This window comes from Salvia hispanica, chromosome 4, assembly GCF_023119035.1.
Source record: "Salvia hispanica cultivar TCC Black 2014 chromosome 4, UniMelb_Shisp_WGS_1.0, whole genome shotgun sequence".
Lineage (NCBI taxonomy): Eukaryota > Viridiplantae > Streptophyta > Magnoliopsida > Lamiales > Lamiaceae > Salvia > Salvia hispanica.
Window position 1 is genome coordinate 37,226,680 of NC_062968.1, and position 24,307 is coordinate 37,250,986.

Here is a 24,307-nt window from a genome sequence, read left to right on the forward strand (position 1 = left end):
CTCGAAATGTGGTTATTTGTTTTAAAGTTTGAATTTATTTATAGTAAGTGCATACGTCATAAGAGTTGAGGTTTGACAGTTGCAAGTCCTCATGTTATGGCCTTCTTGCCCGCACCGGCGACATCTCATTATGAAGGTTCGTCGCAGGGACTTACCTCCGTCGGCATGAAGACGAATCTGGGGCTCCTCACGCCTCAATTTCTTCGATCGTCCACGCTGTCGCTTTGTCCTGGGAAGCGCCAGTTCCAATGCACCATCACAACTCTTGGGCCAATTGTCCACCCCATTGATTGGGTAAAGGACATCCCCGCCATTCTTGTTGATTGTTGCGATAGCATGAGTGCACGGAATCCCTGATAGCTGCCACAGTCTGCATGAGCATGTAAAATCGCGCATGTTCACAACATGAAGACTCTTCGTTCCATATAGCTCTCCATGAAGAAGCCCCCGCGTACCATTTATCAATAATCTCCTTGATAACAGGAGGGACTGCGTAATTGTAGCTTTTGATCCACTGGCCTCTGATCTGGAGCCTTTCCATCTGACTGGTTCTGATGTCCTCCAAAATACTGATAATAGCCTTTTCTCGAGCCAATGCAATCTTCGATTTAAAGGTCTCGCAAATGTTGTTGAGGAGCACATCACAACAAGTATGTGGGGAGAAAAAAGCCTTCACCCATTTGTCTTTGGGAGCAACCCCAGAAAGCCAATGATGTGCTGAAGGGTACTCAATCTGCAGAGCATCCATCTTGTCCACGTAATGTTCGAAGGTTGTACTCGCGGCTATCTCCCACAACCGTTCTTTGAAATTTTCCCCAACGAATCTCTTCTTGAAATTATTGTATATGTGCTGAACACAGAAGCGATGCTCGCTCTATGGGAATTCCTCAGTAATCACTTTTGCAAGACCCTGCCACAGGCGTACACAACACAACACAACACCATTACCATAGAATCACAATGACAGTACTAAATATTTGATAAAATCACAGATAAAGTATTAAACTTAAATCACATCCGAAGTATAATACGTAACAGTGAACGTTTGTCTTCTAAACATTTGGTCAAATACTCTTCAAACTCTACATCCCTAGGGTACCACTCAATCATCAACAACGGTGACACTGTTTTCTTAAGCTCATCTGGTTGTTGTCTCTTCTTTTTTGGTTTAGGTTTGGGCACAGTAATTGTTTCAGGTTCGTCAATCTCCTCAATCACAACTTTGGATTTTTTCCTATCTTCGACAAATTTTAGAAACTTCTCCACTTATTCCTTTCACTTCTTAAGTAAGGCTGCCGCCGCCGTCATCTCGACGACGTAAATGTGAACTAGCCTTGTGCTAGTAGCCGCAACTTCGAGAAAAGCGGCTATATGTGGGTCATCAATAATGGGCATCAGCTCACCGTGTATGTCAACGCCCATACAATCACCACTATACTTTGGATGAATGTAATAGAACTCGCAGACGGTTTTCCTATCATACTTCAACCTCAACACCATACTGGACAGATCTAATAGCTCGAATTGGTTAATATTGCAATAGTCAAAGAATGTCAGGTGACCCCCGACATACTTCTTCTGTCCAGTGATTTCGAAGAGTGAACCACCGTGATGAAATGCAACGGAAAACCTCCCGGGATGCTCCTCTGTTAGGGTTATTAGAAAATTAGAAAAATACCAAAATTAAACCAACAAATGTCACATATAAAGTCTAAAATCAGAGAAGAACGCAACGAAATCAAAACAAATTCCCAAAACTAACAATTTTCGAAACCCTAAATTAAATCACAAAATTGGTAGGTGAGCGATTTGTGAAATTTAAAATTGAACTTACTGTATTCTTCTTCCGGGAAAAAGATATCCAACGCAGGATTGCGGATGTCCCATGTTTCTGGGTCTACGTCGATTACCTGACCGCGTCTAGGTGACGGTGGCGGAGACGGAGACGGAGACGACGGTGGTGCCGGTTGCTTTTTCCGCCACGACGAACTACGGGACGAGGACGCTCCAGAGGTACCAGTTCGTTTTCGTTTAGGCGGCATTGATGAAAATGGCGTCTGAACACCGCCGAAAAATGGATAAAAATTGGAGTGGTGGAGTGGATTCTTATGAGAGAGCGCAAAACACAAAAGACTACAAGTGAAAGTGAATTGGAGGGAAGTGAAAAATAAGTGATTTAATTTCACATCCTATTTAATATATTTCAATTCAGGTACACATATGTTGCTTGTGAGAAGCCAAACGTCGTCTGCCAAAATTCAAGGGAGAGAGAGGAGAGACATGACATTTCAATCACATCATTGGGCGGATGTAAGCCAAACTGCTTGTTGCAGGCGGCATGTAGAGGCGGCGTCGATAAATAGGCGAAAATGCCCTTTAAGGGCTTAAGGGTGTTATCGTCCGAAAAAATCAGATTTGTGATTTTATATTTTGTTAGACTCCTAAGGTGGGATTTTTTTTTGTTAGGGGTCAACGGTGCAACAAGCCGAAGAGTTAGGGCCCTTTTATGGAGTTCACTCTAAAGATTAAGAATGTTTTCCTTTGTTCTTGTTTATTTATTTGTTGTTGGTGTGTTAACGTCTAATAAAGATTAAGAATGTTTTCCTTGTTTATGTTATGCCGTAGGGGGATTTAGTGCATTAGAAAATTTGTTTATTTAATTTTGGTAATTAATACTCTCTCTATCTCATAAAAATATGAGCCATTGATATGACATGAAAATTAAGATAAAATTGATAAAGTAAGAGAGAAGAGGAAAATGAAAGTTAAAATAGTGTTAATGGAGTGTAAATATTTTTATGGGACGGATGAAATAGTATCTTGTAATTCCCCTCTTTTATCGTAAACTTAATAGTTCTTACGTACAAGGGAACAATCTATCTATACATATATAAAAGGAGAGTTTTAAAAAAGATTAAATTAATATCATTTAAATTAAAAATTTATCTATCAATTAAATTTATTTTTATTATTTAAAAGGTCAAATAGTTATAACTCATTAACACAAACGTTTAAAACTAAAATACCAGTAATTAATATCCTAAATAGAAAGCTCACTATTAATCCATATTCTTCAATTTTAATTTTACTCCTTACATTAAACTGCTTTTCATGAAACAAGAAAGGAATCACAAATTAAAACTTTGAAATATAAATTTTCGGCTCATGCATAAATATCAGTAATGGAAAGTGATCATGGGGATCCCTTTGGCTTTGCACTTCTTATAACTTTCGTTATCTTAATTTTATTGTTTATGATGTTTTAATCTCATTTTGTTCCTATAAAAACATGAAGTTGTATGTGGATTACACACGCTTAATGTGTTAACGAATACTACTATAACCCACACTAATAGTTTTGTTTATATCTATGGTATTGTGCAAATTTCAAAACATCGTGCGAATTTCAAGTTATCGTGTGAATTTCAAGTTTCACAATGCAAATTTTATTGTTTAGAGTTTAGCCTAATATCTATAGTATGTCAGAATGACTTATAAGCTCAATTTGCAAATACCGTGCGAATTTCAAGTCATTCTAACAAAGAATGTTTTCGGCCTGTTTCAACAGAATTTAGTTTCTACTTTTGTCCCTGGCTGCAAAGGACTTGTATCGTCACTCTGCATTTAATTAATTTAACATGTTACTGAATTAACTAAGCAAATGTACATTTAATAATATTTTGAGTGAATGTAGAAATTCTAATAAATATAGACTATAAAAAATCCTTATATACTCACACTAGTACAATCTTGATAAGAAAGAATGAGCCATTTTCGTGGAAGCGGGATTCGATCCCAAATTGTCACTGCAAAAATATGAAATATTATTATTTCAATTAAATAATTTCTCATGAGAAAATAAAAAAATATAGTGAATTAGAAGAAAATTTTCTACTGTGACACATGTAAAGAAGGGCATCTCAAAGGTGTTCTCAAAGGTGTTCTGTTGTAAAACAAGAATCAAAGTTAATTATAAATAACTATATTCAATGTAAAGTGTTAATCAACCTCTAATAATCATTAATTAAGAAACTTCAATTTATATTTATGGTATATTTACCATAAAGAGAACGAAATGAAAAAGAGTCCAGACGAGCTAGAGGCGTTTGAACCAGAAGAGATTGATGTCTGAAGAATAGTCAACATGAGCTGGAGTCATTTTTGGCACTATTATTTTCAGTTTTGCTCCCACGAACAGAAGTGCATGCATTCTTATAAACATAGTAGTACAATATTAGTACTTGTCATCATTTCTCTTCCAAAAGTAGAAAATTTCTTTTTAGAAAATAAATAATACACCCATGACTAGAGTTAGAAATGAGAACCATAGCCATATAAAGACAAATAGATAAAATTAAATAGAAGCAATACTACTTTAAATCAAAATACTAAGTAGATTATCGAAAAAAGAATATGACCACCATCATACACATGATTGGGTTGTTCATAAATATATAAAATATTATTGTAGTGAAAAATTAAAATGGAAATTGAGTACATATTTTTTAACGGTGATTAATTATAACTCCTATGATTTACTCCATTTACTTTATGCCGAAGACATCTTTGAAATCGTCTTCCAATGATCGTTGAATATTTTTTCGAAAATTGAAGGAGTCATTTGTTGCATGCTACAATCAAATTTAGGTACACCACGGGGAGTGATGAATTGCTAACTCATCATTTAATTGCTAACTACAACTAATTTAAGATCACATAATTTTAAAAAACATGTGGTCTACAATTTGCCACGTGTAATTTTTGTTTTTATTAATTAAATCGAATTTTTTTAAAAAAAACGCCAAATTAGGGTTTTGGATGAAAATGTCAATATAGTGTTTCGAAAATATCAACACAATGCTTTGAGAATGTCAACACAAATTTAGGATTTACATTGTATATGCTTTATATTGACATATTATCTTAGCTGTATTGATATTAGCATGTGTACGAAAAATACGAAAATTCTAGATTTTTTTTTTCAAATTTTGACGTCGGAACATATGCATGTAGTATATCGTTGGAATCCTTATAAAATTATCTTTAATTTGATATATGTTATATGAATTTAAAGTTTTGGGATTTCTTTTAAAAGTTAGTTATAACTAACTTGACATTAATGCCCCTATTGATATTTTTTGGAATTAATCATATGACCTTATTGACCTTTTTTTTTTTTATCGTATTGACATTTCGTGGTTGATGATCTAGGCCTTTAATTTGAATATCTAATGGCTATTATTGAGTTGTAGTTATCAATTAAGCATTGGGTTAACAATATAACACTTCCCCCATATGCATATATTAACTACTGCATTAAAGAATCACAAAAAGAATCTCATATGGCAAATATATATAAACCTAACTTAGCGCAGAGTGAAGTAGCGATCTTTTGTCATAGACCGGAAGAATTGTTGGAAAAAACATCTCTGCCACAAACCAAAAGAAAATGTGAGATCATAATTAATTTCTACATATAAAATTATATTGGAATTAAAAAACAAAAAACGTTGAATATACTTACAATCCATAGGTAAGTAGAATCTGTAGCAAAACTACTCGTAAGTCTCTCTGGATCTATAGCTCGAGTTTCCTTTTCCCAACTATTCGAATGACTATTATATACTATAAAAAAATTCTTATATACTCGCTATTACAATCCTGATAACAAAGACCCCGTTATATGGATCGAGCATGCAGTTTTGGATCTCATATTGCCACTGCAAAAATATGAAATATTATTAAAATAATTACATAATTTGTCGTGAGAAAAGAAAATATAGTGAATTAGGAGAAGATTACGTACTATAACTCGTATGGAAAAGGATATACCAAAGGTGTTATGTTGTAAAACAAGAATCAAAGTTAATTATAGATAACTAAATTCAGTTTAAAGTGTTAATCAACCCTTAATAATCATTAATTAAGAAACTTTAAGCTATAGTGATGCATGTAGACAACGAAGACGTTGAAAAAGTGCCCAAAAACATTCTATGTCAAAATGACTTGAAATTCGCATGGTGCTTAGAAATTTGCACGGTGCTTGAGAATCGAGCTTAGAAATTCGTAAGCGATTATGAGCGATTGATATTGGCCATATGACATCCACATATGATTTTTTCAGCTTCCAAATACAATTTCATCAAAAATCATTATGAAAAAATTTAGAACAAATCCAAACTTCATGGTTTTACTAGTTGATTTTTAAAGTTGCGAAACTAATCAAATTTCACTAAACTTCATCGTTTTTTGCAAATTTTCCAATAATTAATCTACAACGTATAATATCTAGAATGTCAAAATTATTACCTAAAAATCATATAATGAACTACAAAACAAATAAATAAATAAAAGTACAAATATAAAAAAATTAACATGACCAGTATATTAAATCTAAAATCTAAATATTCTTCGATAATAATACTAATAGTTATAATCTTGGGTAACTACTTTTGTAAAAAATTTAACAATACAAAATACACACTTTCAAATTATACCGTAACTTTATGACAGTAATTTGTAAAAATAGTTTATACAAAATATATATTAAAATTGCGAATTTTGATTATATAACAATAATACTCCGTACAATACTTTTCCATAGAGAAATAGTTTACATTATGCATGACTAATTTTCGTAAAAAGATGCTCTGAATTTAATTTTCCACGGAGAAATAATTTAAATTATGTCTGACTATATATCTAATTTAAGCTGAAATTTATTATTAATTTTGATTTAATAAATGTAATGATGATCGTCAGTTATGTTTAAATTTTACACTGCAAGAATTGTTTAATAACACAATTACTGTTAACTTAGCTGTTCTCAATTTTAATAGCGAAAAATTTAAAAACCTCATCAATGAATGACAGTCGTTTAGTACAAATACACTGACAAATTATAATATACAGTAACTTAATGGATGTTTTTATGTTGATACAAAAATTAAAAAGATATCTAATACTAGAAATGAGATTACTGAGTTTTGTAGTACCGTATAAAATAATATTACCGTAAATTAATTAAATTTTCAAAAATTTAAATAAATTTTCACTGACATCTTTATTCATGGGATGAATTAAATATTTACACTAATTCTAGAAGATGAAGAAATGCTACTGTATTTGGAATCATGAACAATGAAATCACGCATTCTAGAAGATGAACAAATACTACATGGAAATGCTAAAAAACAAATGTTGTACAACAATACATTATGACTAACAAACTGTTGCCCAAGAACCTACACTAATTCTAGGATTACTTGTAAATCCTAGATGGGGACGACTCATTCTCTATTCATCCACAACCACGCTTCTGAAATTTGATTGAAGAAAAATATTTGGTGGAGTATTTATACAGAGATCTGTTTATATAAATCATAAATTGTTGCAATAAAATGGGTCTGTTGGAATTCTTTATTTAGTAATCCACAACTGCAAATGTTAATATTGGAGCTGGACCGGTGAATGACAGATATGACCGATAGAAGTCATAGAACTATAAAATCTGATTCTAAATTAATTACTTAATGATTCACAGTCTAGAACTTGGAAGTAGAATTAGAAATAATTCATATATATCATTGCCACCTAATAATAAGATGGGAAAAAACAATTTAAAGTTTTTTAAACACCAAATATTTTATATGAAATAATAAATTAATATTGGAAATATATAAAATTTTGCTAAGAAATTTCTAAACATGAAAAAAGAATATGCTGGAATTATAGAATTTTTTTAAAAAAGTTCTGAAATGAAGAAAACAAGATAATAAATATTGCAATGATATAATTATTTTAAATTATAAGAGAAATTTCTAAAAATGAAAAAGAATATATGGTAATTATATAAATATTTTAAAACTGGAATGTGTTCAATTTTCGTATATGTTGATAAGCAGCTTTTATCAACAAATGCAACAAAAAATCTCAATATATTGTAGGCAAAATCTCAATATTGTGCATGTCCAATCTCAATAAAAATGTGTTGATATTTTCTTGTCCTTGTGTTGATATTCTAATGTCATATTGTTGATATTTGTAATACACAATGTTGATATAAAAAAACACTCACGAAAATTATCATATGATAACATAATGATGATCTTACCCTTTTGTTGATATTTTGTCTACTATTTATTGAGATTTGTGAGCTTTAATCTCATCCATTCATTTTAAAATCCAAGGATAGAGATTTAGTCTTGATTTTGAATTAGGGTAGGGTAAAATAATTATTGCTGTCTATAGAATTCGAACACATGCGCGCACATTGCAGAAGAATTTAAATCATCGCCCTTGACCACTCGGGCAAACCAGCAAATATTTTTTAAACTTAGTTAACAAAAGAGGAGTATCCTTATTATTCAGACGCCACACAATTTAATTTTGATTTCCAAACCCTAGAGCGGACCTTTACAAAGAAGGGTGTTTGTGAGTGTGCAGAGAAGAAAGAAATCTGCAGAGAGAGAAAAATGGCGGAGCATTTGGCGTCGATATTCGGAACCGAGAAGGACAGGGTGAACTGCCCCTTCTACTTCAAGATCGGCGCGTGCAGGCACGGAGACCGTTGCTCGCGTCTGCATACCAAGCCCAGCACTAGCCCCACTCTCCTCCTCTCCAACATGTATCAACGCCCCGATATGATCACTCCCGGCGTCGACCCTCAGGGCCAGCCCATCGATCCCAAGAAGATCCAATCCCATTTCGAGGTTTCCTTTCTTGCTCTTCCGTTAATTCGACCAATATTTCACTCGTATTGTAATTCAGCTGATTAATTGCCTGCTAACCTATTGATTTGTTTTGATGATTGGTTTTGGAGCAAGTTCAGATTCATTGCGATGATTTACTATTTATGTTGAATTTCTAGGGTTTCGGTGATAATTTGTGTAATTAATTATGTTTTCACTTGGTTGAGAACAGGATTTCTACGAAGATTTGTTTCAGGAGCTGAGCAAATATGGTGATATCCAGAGCCTGAACATATGTGATAATTTGGCTGACCACATGGTTGGTAATGTCTACGTCCAGTTTAGGGAGGAAGACCAAGCTCAGAATGCCCTCCAGAATCTTGTCGGCCGGTCTTACGAAGGTTCTCATTACAATTTGTGCCTTTACCTGAACTGCAAAACAGGATATCTGATAGAATACCCAAGGCTGAACTAGTGTTTATTTGTACATCATAGATGATTATGATTTGCACAAGTTTGAAACACTGATCTCAAGTTTTATCACTCTCCTTTCCCCTATTTATTTACTGTATGTTCAACTTCCTAAAGTTATGCACATTAAAAGTTTGGATGAATGTGTTTTCTTGTATACTGTTTCCCAATATGTAAACCTTGTATTTGTGGTGTATAGTACTGTGGAACTTCCACGAAACTGCAATTTATTTCTGCTGCATAATTTGTTCTCTTGGGGAATGTTTTCAATCTATTTACTGCCGTTGAGTCTGGAATGTAGAATTGATTTTCTATTATGCTTTTATATTTGATTTAAACTGACTTTTAATTATCTTAATTGAACCATTTCCAGGGCGACCAATCATTGCTGATTTCTCTCCTGTGACGGATTTCCGTGAAGCAACTTGTAGGCAATACGAAGAAAATGTATGCAATCGAGGTGGATACTGCAATTTCATGCATCTGAAAAAGATTAGCAGGTGTGCTTTGTCTCAAACTGTTATTTCTGTAATTAATTAAAACTCAAAAAATGGTCCACCATTTCATTTATGATTGATTTCTTAAATTTTCCTGTAGGGAATTGAGACAGCAATTGTTTCGGAAGAGTAGAAGAAGACATGACCGCAGTAGAAGCAGAAGCCGTAGTCCTCGCCATCGTGGCTATGAGGAGCGTCATGGCTCTGGGAGAAGGGGTGGTGATAGCCGTCACCATGATAGAGGCAGAAGACCTCGAAGCAGAAGCCCAGGTCGAAGGAGTGGCCGAAGCAGAAGTCCTGGGGGAAGGAGAAACAGGAGCCCAGTTAGAGAAAGCAGTGCGGAGAGAAGGGCCAAAATTGAACAGTGGAATAAGGAAAGGGAGAATCCTGAACCTGCTAAAGATCGTAATAATGAAGAAGCCGAGGATGGTAACCATGGCTTGGAACATAACGATGGGCGATCGCGTTCCTATAACGACAATCAGCAACCATCAGAGCAAGGAAATGGAGATTATGACTTCTAAATTCTATGCAGTTAATCTTGGTTTGTCTTCTTTCTTTGTTTGATTATTCCATGTCGTGTGGCTTTTGGCGCTAGCCCATTTACTCATTAACTACGTACTGCCGTGAGAAAAGGCTTACTGCCTATTTTTCACTGTGCAGGTGCGGATAATTCACCATTTTCTCCCTTTCCTCATTCCAAAGAAATAGTATCTATGTTTAGGACGAATAGCAAATGAAACAGGCCATATGGTTAAACATATTTTGAACTGCCGAAAAATCCTAAAATAAATTTTCAATTATGGGAATAGGCATACATTCATGTTCGGTGAAGTCCGTACTGACTCTATATAAGCTGCTATAGATAACTCGCTGTTTATACATATATGAAATGTAAGCATGCCATTGCCCCCCGCCCACCATCACCATCACCATCACCATCACCATCACCATCACCCACCCCATGGTTAGCAAAGACTGCCTTTTTGTTACTGCTAGTAGTAAAATATCAGTTGGTGGAGAAGGAGCTATTTTGCCTTGTGGAAAATAACTTAAGACTATTTTCTCAATTATTTGTGTTTCTGTTCGAACCATCTGTGTTCCTTGACTATGTTAGGTTCCCCCAACCCACCCCCACTCACCCCAATCATCCCAACCAATTACTGGGATGACTAACATAATTAACAGGTAAGCATCCTTTTATTCCCGTCGCCTATCAATGTTGAGCTGAAGGAATCAGCCGTTTTAAGAATTAGGTCATTTAATACAGTTTTGTCAAGTTGTGCAGGGTTGGATACTTCTGCTCGGGCATGCTTTTGGTGTAGCAGCTTATGTCAATATTTGTATACAGGTTATCCAGTTTTGACTGCAGAAAAGATCCAAGATACAGCCAGTGTATGTGATGGCTGAGTATGTAAGTGCTTGTGATACTTGATTCGACACTGAAGTGAACTGGCTTCTTCAGAGCAACCGTCGGGTGTGCAATGTCTTTTAGTTTTAGAATTTTATTTAGTACTCGGCAATTATTCCCCTTTTCTTTAGAAGATTATTGTTTCCTTTTGAATTCGTAAGGTGTGTAACATATAAAACTCGTTTATTGCATCTTTCTGTTGTGACTAAGTTGATCTTACTTACTGCTTTTTTAGTCTTGTGAAAAATATTGGCAGCATCGAATTTGTGGTTTTTCAAACTGCAATAGTTTTTTCGTCTTGGTTCTTGTCGAATATCTTTTTCTTAGTAAAATCTTCAAGAGTTTATAGGAAATTGGCATTGAAATTCTATAGAATGGAATTCTATTCCAAATCTTTTATTTGATAATGAAGTAATGATATGAAATTAAATTGAAAGAAATTGTGCCGGAGCATTAACATACTCGTTGAATAAACATATGCACGCATATACAGACACTACATTGTATACAATACACACACTATGTATAAAACACACATGGTACGTGCAACACCCAATATATGTATACACTTTCACAACACACAATAAACTCATACACTTACACATACACATACACATACACCACATACACATACACATACACATGCACATGCTATGCAAAAACAAAAAAAATCATACACAGAAACACACTCCCTGAATACACACATATACACAATACACACTTCAAAACACATATTCTGTCGGTTTACTTGCTGAATTGGATTATTAAGGGCATGTTCAGTTTCCTAGAAATAGCAAGAATAAGAGTCAATTATGGGGAATTTCTAATGTTCAGTTTCCTATACTAATTTCAAGCAAGCCCTTTTTGCACTATAGATGGAAAGTTTTGGCCAAAAATCTCTCCAAAAAGTGAGATGGGCATTTTCGTATTTCACATTTTAATATTTTTAGAGCTGTCACTGTTAAATGATTTTCAAGTACATGCATATATTTGAAATTTGTTTTAAAATATGGAAGAACTAAAATATCCATCTCATTTTTGGAGGTATTTACAGCAGAAATTTGCCATGAAAAATGCAAAATGACTGCCGATGAAATAAACCCTTAATTCAAGGACTAGGACTACTTGAGATATATTTAAAATTCAGGAACTACTCATGAAACCCATAGTTCAATGAATTTTATGTAATTCACTCATTCTTATTTTTAGTCTTTGCTCTTTATTGTAAAATCAGTCTATATTTTTTTCATTTCTTTATCATAAAATTCTTATGAGAACTACATTGCATACTCTTTCAGCAGAAATTGTATTTATCTTTAGGTTCTCACTCATCGTCTGATTATTCCACTCATTACCTATGTCACTCGTATTTTCCTATGCAATGTGCAGTTGTGAATTGTGTGTTATAGTATGCAGCTGTTAATTGTATGTTACAGTGTGCAGTGTATGAATTATATATTGGATGTGTATATTGAACATGCAGTGAGTGTTGGAAGTATGTGTGAAGTGTGTGACCACTATGTATGTGTATGGATGTAGTAAGAGGAAATTCACTGCATCTGGCTGACATTTTGGTAAATTTCATCTAGAAGACAGAACTAAGTCCACTAGAAATCAGCACAACATTTGGTTTCAGACTTCATCAAGGCACAGGACGACTTAAAAACAAACACATGAAAAGATCGAAAATGGAACAATAATTGGAATAGAAAAGAGACGAGATAGGCATAATTCAGGCAACAATCCAAAATTCATGAAAAACAGTCATGCAGAAGACTTTCAACCAACCCCACTGAGCCTTTACACATTGATGACACCCTATTAATAAGCCAAGTCTGCAAAAATTCAAATTCTCTAAACCCCAAGTTATTTGTTGGAATGCTTAGCTTTTGTGTGGGATTCCAAAGCTTTGTCCGAACCAAATGTCTTGGGGCAGCTCTTGCAAGTCACTGATCCTCCAGATTGTGGTGTCTGCTGGTTAGGCTTGTTACCCGGAGTCTTGCCAGCCTGCTTTGCTGGGTAAGGTGTGGCTACATGACCACCAACCTTTTTTCCATCTGAATCAATAATAGAACATATATATGAAACAAAGTATACAAACAGGACTACAAAAATGTAATCAATAGGCTGAGACAAGACAATCACCAGTTTTCTGGGGTGTCACTTTGGCCTTTTTATCTTGGACAGGGGTTTTAGTAGCAGATTCTGCAGCTCTTTTCTTGCTTGGCTCCGCCTTTCAATCGTAAAAAATTAAGTGAATACACAATCTACATTTATTATTGAACACCAACAAAGAAAAATATATTCTGTTTTTTACCTTCTTTGGTGTCTCTTCATCACTCTCACCAGAATCATCAGAGTCGTCATCCTGCAATTAATTAACTAACTATTAATTGAAGTCCTTAGACAAATTTTAATTCAAAAACTATTGTAAAATCTAATAGACAAATGTTTAAGCATAAAACAATTACATACACTCTAGTACCGACAATAGTTGATCAGAGAAACATAGAGCAGAAGATTATACCATAAAATGATTACTCAACAAAATAATTTACAGGAATATGCAATAAAAATCTGAAGTTTTTCCCATAACTTATCATTTATTATCAACTAGTGTTACCACCCGTGCTATGCCCGGGACAAAAGATTTTCAAGTAATGAAGATATATTAACAGCCAAATATATTAAAACAAATATAGGGTAAATATATAAAAATCTATAACTATATGTCCACTATTATTGCAAGGTGAGGAACATTCTAGTTGGTTCAATGAAACCACAAACTGCACTATAGCCAAAGATTATTCCAATAAAGACTCAAAAGTAAGACCAGTGAGCAATTAAAGCTGATCGTCGATCAACAGAAGCTCACTGACCAAAGGGAATGGTGCAGAAGAAACAGGCTACATCACCGTTAAATTAGCTTTCCAATTATAAATATTATATTAGGACTTAGACTTAACCATTCAGAAATATGGAACAACTATGAATATTATACCAAACCAGCATGTTCTACTCAAATAATTATGTGCACCTCAGAGTCATCGTCACCATCATCCTCAGACATCATATCATCACTGGTATCATCATCATCATCTTTGATGGGCTCCACGATCTTCACCTTTTGTTTGCCAGCATCAGACTCCTTCCCTTTGGCTTTAACAGCCTCTGCAGGTTTCTCTTGCTTAGCCTTCACTTTGGGTTTTGCTGAAGATTACATGACACATCATTAGATCACATCAAAACAGAACCAGTTTCAGTCAAAACAGATGAGATGATGGTAAATAAGGTTACCATTATTGGCAGTCACAAGTGGTATATCCTCTTCAGAATCAGATTCATCTGAAAAAAATAACCAAAATATATTATATGACCCAACACTAAAGGTAGAGATATAAGGATAGAGAGAAAGGTTTGTTGATAAATAAAATAATAGGCATGGTATCAATACCAGATTCAACCTCCTCTGAACCCGTAGAGATGAAACAACTTGAGTCAAGGAGAAAACATCCAAACAATTATGCAGATCATACATACAGTATTTGATATGAAGATATGGCTTTAAAGGTAAAAATGCAAGTCAAAGGATATTCATCAAAAGGGTTGCTGGCTTTGTATCCATAGAAGTAGATACTTCCACTTTTCCAGTTATGTGACAGCTCAAAATCTCTGTCAAACACCAAGTCAAACTGTTGCTGGGGTATCTTATCAGTGACTAGTGTTCCGAGAACAAGTTTCTTCCCTTCAACATTCACAAACAAGCAGACAGAATCATTTGCCTTCTCCTTCTTTGTCTCACCAAGACATGCCTATTATAAAATTAAGCTTCAGAATACTAAAAGAAAAGGTAAACATCATACTCATAGTCCATCAAAAAGGTACAGCAACATACCTGAGACAAATGCAAAACCATATTTTCACCAGGAGCAACCTTCAGGGTCTCTCCATTTTTCACCTCAACACCTGAGCAGAATCAATCAATGAAATTGTTTTCCAAAATCTTGCAATTACAAGCAATTGATTCCAATATTTTTCTAGAAGCAAATAGCAGTGACAAATTACAGCAAAATGTTAACAGAAAACAAAAAAACTTGCATCATAGAGCAAAAAAAGGCCAGGTGTAATTTCAGAAATACTAGAATTAAATGGGGAATCATCTTTATAGTGAATTCAATAAAAGCATTTTCATTGACGGGCGCAGATAACATGACGGAAATGGGAACGAAAAAATAAAAATAGAGCATGCGAAATTGCGAAAACGATTCGTAGTGAAAGAGAATGCAGAAACGCAGCTACTGTGGAAAACGAGAAGCGAGGGAATAGAAGAGAAACTCACCCCAGAATTCCATTGCTGAAGACTACGATGCGAGAGTTGCAGGGTTTAGAGCGAGAGCGAGAGAGTGAGATATTTAGGGTTTTGAGAAGCAGCCGAGGAAATAAGGCAAAACTGTAAACCCTACTCGGGGTGTAAAATGAATTTATAATACTCCTAATTTGGAGTGGGTGTAGATGCTATGCGACGCAGACCACCACAATGCCATGTGGATGTATCTGCATACTTTGGACTGGCCTCAATTACACTGTGGGCTATGCGGGTTCCAATACTATTTGTAGCAATGCTCAAATAAATATATTGGTCTGAGCCCACTTGGACTGAGCCACCATATTTGCCCGAATTACATTTGTCAAACGGTAAGTAAATTTAACAAATATTGCACATATAAATTGTTATTTTTAAAAATTAAAATATCCCTATAATATAGCCTTAAAAGACGTCTCTACCATTCCATATATATCCAAGAAGGAATCTATTCATATAATCAGCCACTAATTATACAATTATACACGTTTATAATTCTAACGCATTTGTGCATATGTGAACATTTGATAACTTTATTAGCCGAACCTAGCAAAAAAAAGCTTCCATTCTCATCTTCTTCGCCAAATATTTATGTGGTTTTTTTTTTCTGGACAACAAACATCTTCCTACCCAACCTTTACTCGTCGACCAGCTCAATCAGGTACTTCTCTCCCTTTCTCTATTCAACAAACAAAGAAGCAATAGTGTAAATGAAATTTGCAACATTAGAAAAAATAAACATAGATATTATACAAAAATAGCAAAAAAAATGAAATGGGATACCTTTTGCATAATGGTTGAAGATAATTCAATCTCAACAATGAGTTGAAGTATTGTTGAAGTTGACCTTTTGCAGAATGGTTGGAGCTAATTCAATCTCAACAATAAGTTGAAGTATTGTTGAAGTTGCCCTAGCAAGAATGAATTTCCATCAATTCTTCAAGCTTCTTTGCTTGGTAGAACTCAATTATTTTGTAGAACAAAGTCGAATCAAATTTAGTATTTCCATTTCAATAAATCATCCTTGTAAAAGTCAAATTTATAGAGAACGGGTAGCTGTTCGTATTCTTAGTGAATTTAATCCAATATTATTTGTTATAAATTAAATTATTAACAAATGAGTTACAAATTCTCTGGCCTTTCACATTATAATCTATTAGTAATAAAAAAGACTTTGAATCAATTGATTTTGTATTGTTGCGGCCGATTTGTGTACAATTGCACCATAATGATGGAAACTTATTTTCTCTAATTAATATGCAACCAATCGTAGTAAAAGAATTCTAAATGGATGTGTACATTTATTATTTTCTTGTAAATTACATTTATACACACACACACACACACACACATATATATATATATGGGGTGCATTAAAATGACAGCACCTCTTAAAGTAACACCATACTACCATTCCTAGTCAATCATTTGTACACGTGGACGAATAATCAGCTGCCATGTAGCAATCAATAAAAATGCTTAAGGGTAAATTTTCTCGGCCAGCAATATCCAATACACTATACAACAATTTTTCTCGGCCAACAATTAGGGCTGACAATTTTTGGCACGACACGATAACACGACACGAACCCGCACAAAATTAATGGGTATGTGTCAAAGCTTATTGGGTTCGTGTCCTTATCGTGTCGACACGTTAACGACACGAAAACTTCGTGTCATGTTCGTGTTACACGTTAAGAAATAATATTAATATATTATAGTATTATTATTTTATTATTTATTTTAAAATTTTAAAATTTATAATTTAATATTAGAAATAATATTAATGTATTATAATATTATTATTTTAGTGTTGTTATTGTGTCGTGTCATATATGTGTTGTAATCGTTGTTAGGTTTGGTATACTGAAAAGCATGTTTCGAGAAAGTTTCGCTCGAATAGAATCTTGCTTGTATACGTGAAACTCTATAATCCACTTTTAACCCGATTCAGTATTATTCGAGCAGTTTCGCACGAATAGAATCAGTATATTATTACATTGTGTTTGCTTGTGCATTTATAAGATGTTTTATAAACATTTAAATGTATAAGAAGCAAACTAAGTCTAAGTCTTTTGCTTAGTAGACTGGTTGTGGGCGTCGTCCACTTTAAGGTAACACGATCGGTTCTATGCAATGCTTTGCAAAAGAAAAAGAAGATTTTCACAACCCAGATAGGCTTAGACTACCTATCGTGAAAGGTTGCAATGTCAGTCCGATTATTTCTAAGCCTTTCTGAAATAAGATGGCGTTGGTGTGGTATAGCACTGAATGGATCTAACAACAAGACGTGTCTTTATGCTATCTACTGAAAGACTAGGTCTTGATAAAATACTATTTCTTAATTTACATACGTAAGCATTGAGCATACGGTATTGATTATGCACTACTTTGACTTATCAAATGGTGCGGGTTTTTCGCAACCCAATAATCCCGATATATTGGGTAGTGGTGATTAATATCTAGCGGTGCTAGGATTGCTATTATGTTGAATCGTGCGCGAGGTGAGTCTCGTTTGATAATGTCCTCAAGAGGAGCTCGAACAAGGTTTTATTTTTCAGAAAACTGGTCAGTTGGAGTTTTATCACTCTATGAATAATAAATAAGTGTTTCTTGCTAAGTCCACTCTTGAAATTAATAAGATGTTAATTAATTAAGTCCATAGCAGACATTAATTAATTAATGGATATTTATATCTTAAGCGCGGGAAATAAATAATATAAATAATGGAAACCGAATTACTTGTAATTTCGGATTTGGATGGGGAGTACAATATTACTTCTGTAGTGGCTGCTCGTAATATTCCAATATAAGCTTGTATTAAATTGTGGGTTCAACTTAATTAGTAAAAAGCTAATTGAGGAGCCCATATCCAAAACCTTCCTTAGATTCCTGACTGGGCCCAATATGATCTTAATATAAATAGGAGAATAAAGGAGAGACAGAATTAATTAATCAGTAGTAGAAATTTTCGTCCCCCTCTGGTTTTAGAGGAGCTCGAAAATTCTTCAGCTCTCCTCTGTAAGGAATTTCTGTCTTCTTTATTCGAGTCCTAGTATTTTGATAAGATCAGTCCACCCCGATATCGAGATACAGTTCGGAAACCAGAGAGAAGATCCATGGTCTAGTATTGAAGATCATCTTGGAGAAGGCGCAAGCAATCGTCAATTCTTTGGAGAATCAAAATCGGTAACCCTAAACCGTAGAAATCATGTTTAGGATTTATATTTTCTAAGCATGAATTATTTGCGTTCTAGCATGCAATTATCTGTTTAACATGTGAATTGATTAATCGCATAATCGGTCAAATAGATCCGTATCTGATTTATTTGTTCTGTACAAGTCTTCCGCTGTGCAAGGGGCACCAAACCCCATCAATCGTGTCGTGTTGACCCGAAGTGGTTCGTGGCGTTAATTGGTTCGTGTCGTGTTTGTGTCCGAGGGTAGCGGGTCGTGTTCGTGTTCATGTTTGAAGTTTTCTTAACGGGTCGTGTTCGTGTTTGTTGTTATCGTGTCGTGTCATTATCGTGTCGACACGATAACGACACAACACACACGATTTGCCAACCCTACCAGCAATATCTAATATGCTAGACAACAATCTATAGATTGTTGTCTAGCGTGTATACTATTGTTGTGTAACGTTTATAATATTGTTGGATACATGATGTCACAGTGTCACTTTAAGAGGCGTTGTCATTTTAACACAAACATATATATACTCCCCCCGTCCCCCATAATTTGTCACCATTTGACCCGACACGAGTTTTAAGAAATGTAATAGAAAGTGGGTTGAAAAAGTTGGTGGCATGTGGGTCCTACTTTTATATATTAGTTTTATAATAAAATGTGAGTGGGAATGAGTTAGTGGAATATGAGGTCCACTACTAAAAATGGTAAAAGTGAAAGGTGACAAATTTTTAGGGACGGACGAAAAAGGAAATATGTGACAAATTTTCAAGGACGGAGGGAGTATATAATATATATATATATATATATATATATATATATATATATATATATATAGGTTTGTGTTAAAATGACAACCCCTCTTAAAGTGACACCGTGACACCACTTACCACTTATACAACAATATTATAAACGCTACACAACAATATTACAAACACTACACAACAATCTATACATTGCATATTGCTGGACAAGAAAAATTATTGTATAAAGAGCAACAAATTGCTGGCCGTCTTTTTCAGAATTTTTATTTTGCCACGTGGCAGCTTATTATTCGTCCACGTATACAAATGATTGGCTGGGAATGGTGGTATGGTGTTATTTTAAGGGGTGGTGGCATCCTAACACTCCCCTATATATATATATATAGGATTGTGATCAATTGAGATTATTTAGGTTAATTGAGAAATGAGATGCAATATCAGCCACTCATTTTTATTAAATGAGTGGTCTAGATTTTGCCACACAATAAATATTATTAGATTAGTTTAATATGAAAGGGTATAATGGTCTTTTCGCGTTTTAATTTAGGGTTCTTCATCATATTCAAGTGAGAGTGGCGATTCTGCTGAGAATTTAACGATTCAATCATATCACTGATTGAATCTATTTTAACGATTTATGATTCAATTGATTCACAAAATTAGACTCAGACGATTTCAACGATATCTGATTTGCGATTCAATTTTCGAAAAACAGACGACCAGTTCGACGGATTTTCGACGGATTTCTCTGTTGATTTTGAAGTTTTTTCGGTCGATTTTAATGACTTTGATTTTGTTTTTATGTTTTATTTATTTATCTCCAGTCAAATTTGTTCCTAATCAATTTTTTTTTCTCATCTTTAGGTTCGACTTCAGTTCGTAATCAACAACTAAGTGTTCTTTGATGGATTCTTCATCTTATTCCGAGTCTACGTCGACGAATGGTGGAGGTAATTTGGTTTGATTTTCATTAACATGAATTTTTTGTGTTATGTTGGTGATTTATGCTCTGTTGACATGACTTGAAAATCTGTTGACATGATTTATGTTAGTTGGTAAATATTCTGTGTTGTTGTTATGTTCTTTGTGGATATTCTGTTTCATTAACATTATTTTGTTGTGTTATGTTGGTTATTTATGCTCTGTTGACATGATTTATGTTACTTGTTAAATATTCTGTTGACATCGTGTGTTTGAATTGGTGTATTCTAATTAAACTGGACATTTTGATCCTGGTAATTTGAACCATGTTCTGATATTTTGGCTTACATAACTTATAACAATTGTCTAAGAATTTTACAAGAGTTCAGCCACCTCTTTATAGATGACTATAGGGGTAATTTACGTAAGTCTCTTGATTTGCGTTGACGTGACTTGAAAATCTGATGACATGATTTACGAATGGTGGAGGTAGTTTGGTTTGATTTTCATTAACATGATTTTTTTGTGTTATGTTGGGGATTTATGCTCTGTTGACATGACTTGAAAATCTGTTGACATGATTTATGTTAGTTGGTAAATATTAGGTGTTGTTGTTATGCTCTTTGTGGACATTCTGTTTCATTAACATTATTTTGTTGTGTTATGTTGGTTATTTATGCTCTGTTGACATGATTTATGTTACTTGTTAAATATTCTGTTGACATCGTGTGTTTGAATTGGTGTATTCTAATTAAACTGGACATTTTGATCCTGGTAATTTGAACCATGTTCTGATATTTTGGCTTACATAACTTATAACAATTGTCTAAGAATTTTACAAGAGTTCAGCCACCTCTTTATAGATGACTATAGGGGTAATTTACGTAAGTCTCTTGATTTGCGTTGACGTGACTTGAAAATCTGATGACATGATTTACGAATGGTGGAGGTAGTTTGGTTTGATTTTCATTAACATGATTTTTATGTGTTATGTTGGGGATTTATGCTCTGTTGACATGACTTGAAAATCTGTTGACATGATTTATGTTAGTTGGTAAATATTCTGTGTTGTTGTTATGCTCTTTGTGGACATTCTGTTTCATTAACATTATTTTGTTGTGTTATGTTGGTTATTTATGCTCTGTTGACATGATTTATGTTACTTGTTAAATATTCTGTTGACATCGTGTGTTTGAATTGGTGTATTCTAATTAAACTGGACATTTTGATCCTGGTAATTTGAAGCATGTTCTGATATTTTGGCTTACATAACTTATAACAATTGTCTAAGAATTTTACAAGAGTTCAGCCACCTCTTTATAGATAACTATAGGGGTAATTTACGTAAGTCTCTTGATTTGCGTTGACGTGACTTGAAAATCTGATGACATGATTTACGAATGGTGGAGGTAGTGTGGTTTGATTTTCATTAACATGATTTTTTTGTGTTATGTTGGGGATTTATGCTCTGTTGACATGACTTGAAAATCTGTTGACATGATTTATGTTAGTTGGTAAATATTCTGTGTTGTTGTTATGCTCTTTGTGGACATTCTGTTTCATTAACATTATTTTGTTGTGTTATGTTGGTTATTTATGCTCTGTTGACATGATTTATGTTACTTGTTAAATATTCTGTTGACATCGTGTGTTTGAATTGGTGTATTCTAATTAAACTGGACATTTTGATCCTGGTAATTTGAACCATGTTCTGATATTTTGGCTTACATAACTTATAACAATTGTCTAAGAATTTTACAAGAGTTCAGCCACCTCTTTATAGATAACTATAGGGGTAATTTACGTAAGTCTCTTGATTTGCGTTGACGTGACTTCAAAATCTGATGACATGATTTACGAATGGTGGAGGTAGTGTGGTTTGATTTTCATTAACATGATTTTTTTGTGTTATGTTGGGGATTTATGCTCTGTTGACATGACTTGAAAATCTGTTGACATGATTTATGTTAGTTGGTAAATATTCTGTGTTGTTGTTATGCTCTTTGTGGACATTCTGTTTCATTAACATTATTTTGTTGTGTTATGTTGGTTATTTATGCTCTGTTGACATGATTTATGTTACTTGTTAAATATTCTGTTGACATCGTGTGTTTGAATTGGTGTATTCTAATTAAACTGGACATTTTGATCCTGGTAATTTGAACCATGTTCTGATATTTTGGCTTACATAACTTATAACAATTGTCTAAGAATTTTACAAGAGTTCAGCCACCTCTTTATAGATGACTATAGGGGTAATTTACGTAAGTCTCTTGATTTGCGTTGACGTGACTTGAAAATCTGATGACATGATTTACGAATGGTGGAGGTAGTTTGGTTTGATTTTCATTAACATGATTTTTTTGTGTTATGTTGGGGATTTATACTCTGTTGACATGACTTGAAAATCTGTTGACATGATTTATGTTAGTTGGTAAATATTAGGTGTTGTTGTTATGCTCTTTGTGGACATTCTGTTTCATTAACATTATTTTGTTGTGTTGTGTTAGTTATTTATGCTCTGTTGACATGATTTATGTTACTTGTTAAATATTCTGTTGACATCGTGTGTTTGAATTGGTGTATTCTAATTAAACTGGACATTTTGATCTTGGTAATTTGAAGCATGTTCTGATATTTTGGCTTACATAACTTATAACAATTGTCTAAGAATTTTACAAGAGTTCAGCCACCTCTTTATAGATAACTATAGGGGTAATTTACGTAAGTCTCTTGATTTGCGTTGACGTGACTTGAAAATCTGATGACATGATTTACGAATGGTGGAGGTAGTGTGGTTTGATTTTCATTAACATGATTTTTTTGTGTTATGTTGGGGATTTATGCTCTGTTGACATGACTTGAAAATCTGTTGACATGATTTATGTTAGTTGGTAAATATTAGGTGTTGTTGTTATGCTCTTTGTGGACATTCTGTTTCATTAACATTATTTTGTTGTGTTGTGTTAGTTATTTATGCTCTGTTGACATGATTTATGTTACTTGATAAATATTCTGTTGACATCGTGTGTTTGAATTGGTGTATTCTAATTAAACTGGACATTTTGATCCTGGTAATTTGAAGCATGTTCTGATATTTTGGCTTACATAACTTATAACAATTGTCTAAGAATTTTACAAGAGTTCAGCCACCTCTTTATAGATAACTATAGGGGTAATTTACGTAAGTCTCTTGATTTGCGTTGACGTGACTTGAAAATCTGATGACATGATTTACGAATGGTGGAGGTAGTGTGGTTTGATTTTCATTAACATGATTTTTTTGTGTTATGTTGGGGATTTATGCTCTGTTGACATGACTTGAAAATCTGTTGACATGATTTATGTTAGTTGGTAAATATTCTGTGTTGTTGTTATGTTCTTTGTGGACATTCTGTTTCATTAACATTATTTTGTTGTGTTATGTTGGTTATTTATGCTCTGTTGACATGATTTATGTTACTTGTTAAATATTCTGTTGACATCGTGTGTTTGAATTGGTGTATTCTAATTAAACTGGACATTTTGATCCTGGTAATTTGAACCATGTTCTGATATTTTGGCTTACATAACTTATAACAATTGTCTAAGAATTTTACAAGAGTTCAACCACCTCTTTATAGATGACTATAGGGGTAATTTACGTAAGTCTCTTGATTTGCGTTGACGTGACTTGAAAATCTGATGACATGATTTACGAATGGTGGAGGTAGTTTGGTTTGATTTTCATTAACATGATTTTTTTGTGTTATGTTGGGGATTTATGCTCTGTTGACATGACTTGAAAATCTGTTGACATGATTTATGTTAGTTGGTAAATATTCTGTGTTGTTGTTATGCTCTTTGTGGACATTCTGTTTCATTAACATTATTTTGTTGTGTTATGTTGGTTATTTATGCTCTGTTGACATGATTTATGTTACTTGTTAAATATTCTGTTGACATCGTGTGTTTGAATTGGTGTATTCTAATTAAACTGGACATTTTGATCCTGGTAATTT

General features: G+C 33.8%; 2 protein-coding genes across 5 annotated transcripts; one reads left to right on the forward strand and one right to left on the reverse strand.

Moving 5' to 3' along the window:
• Positions 1–8,396: 8,396 nt before the first annotated feature.
• On the forward strand, positions 8,397–11,278 carry LOC125222634 (splicing factor U2af small subunit B-like). 4 transcript variants are annotated; one of them, XR_007176589.1, is made up of 7 exons: positions 8,397–8,711; positions 8,923–9,091; positions 9,535–9,661; positions 9,759–10,202; positions 10,322–10,368; positions 10,776–10,846; positions 10,947–11,278. XR_007176589.1 is itself a non-coding variant. In XM_048125356.1 (5 exons), the coding sequence occupies exons 1-4, from the start codon at positions 8,475–8,477 to the stop codon at positions 10,180–10,182; spliced, it is 957 nt and encodes a 318-aa protein (XP_047981313.1). In that variant the 5' UTR covers positions 8,397–8,474; the 3' UTR covers positions 10,183–10,202; positions 10,947–11,278. The 4 variants fall into 4 exon arrangements, 2 of the variants coding, with proteins under 2 accessions (XP_047981313.1, XP_047981312.1); XR_007176588.1 differs by having other exon boundaries at positions 10,322–10,846; XM_048125356.1 differs by lacking the exons at positions 10,322–10,368; positions 10,776–10,846.
• A 1,471-nt stretch (positions 11,279–12,749) lies between these two features.
• Positions 12,750–15,547, reverse strand: LOC125223347 (histone deacetylase HDT1-like). Its single transcript, XM_048126460.1, has 9 exons — positions 15,409–15,547; positions 14,965–15,035; positions 14,664–14,881; positions 14,524–14,546; positions 14,367–14,414; positions 14,107–14,279; positions 13,387–13,437; positions 13,215–13,302; positions 12,750–13,126 (listed from the first exon to the last, which is right to left on the reverse strand). Exons 1-9 carry the CDS (start codon positions 15,419–15,421, stop codon positions 12,936–12,938), a joined length of 876 nt encoding a protein of 291 aa, XP_047982417.1. The 5' UTR covers positions 15,422–15,547; the 3' UTR covers positions 12,750–12,935.
• Between the last annotated feature and the right edge of the window lie 8,760 nt (positions 15,548–24,307).

Bases quoted from the DNA above. Each gene is read 5' to 3' on its own strand.
- LOC125222634 (XM_048125356.1), top strand. From the start codon at position 8,475: ATGGCGGAGCATTTGGCGTCGATATTCGGAACCGAGAAGGACAGGGTG. The intron at 9,092-9,534 runs GTTCTCATTACA...AACCATTTCCAG, and splicing joins TGTCGGCCGGTCTTACGAAG to GGCGACCAATCATTGCTGAT. The intron at 9,662-9,758 runs GTGTGCTTTGTC...ATTTTCCTGTAG, and splicing joins CATCTGAAAAAGATTAGCAG to GGAATTGAGACAGCAATTGT.
- LOC125223347 (XM_048126460.1), bottom strand. The intron at 14,882-14,964 runs GTATGTTGCTGT...ATTTTATAATAG, and splicing joins TGGTTTTGCATTTGTCTCAG to GCATGTCTTGGTGAGACAAA. The intron at 13,438-14,106 runs GTGCACATAATT...AATTAATTGCAG, and splicing joins ATGGTGACGATGACTCTGAG to GATGACGACTCTGATGATTC.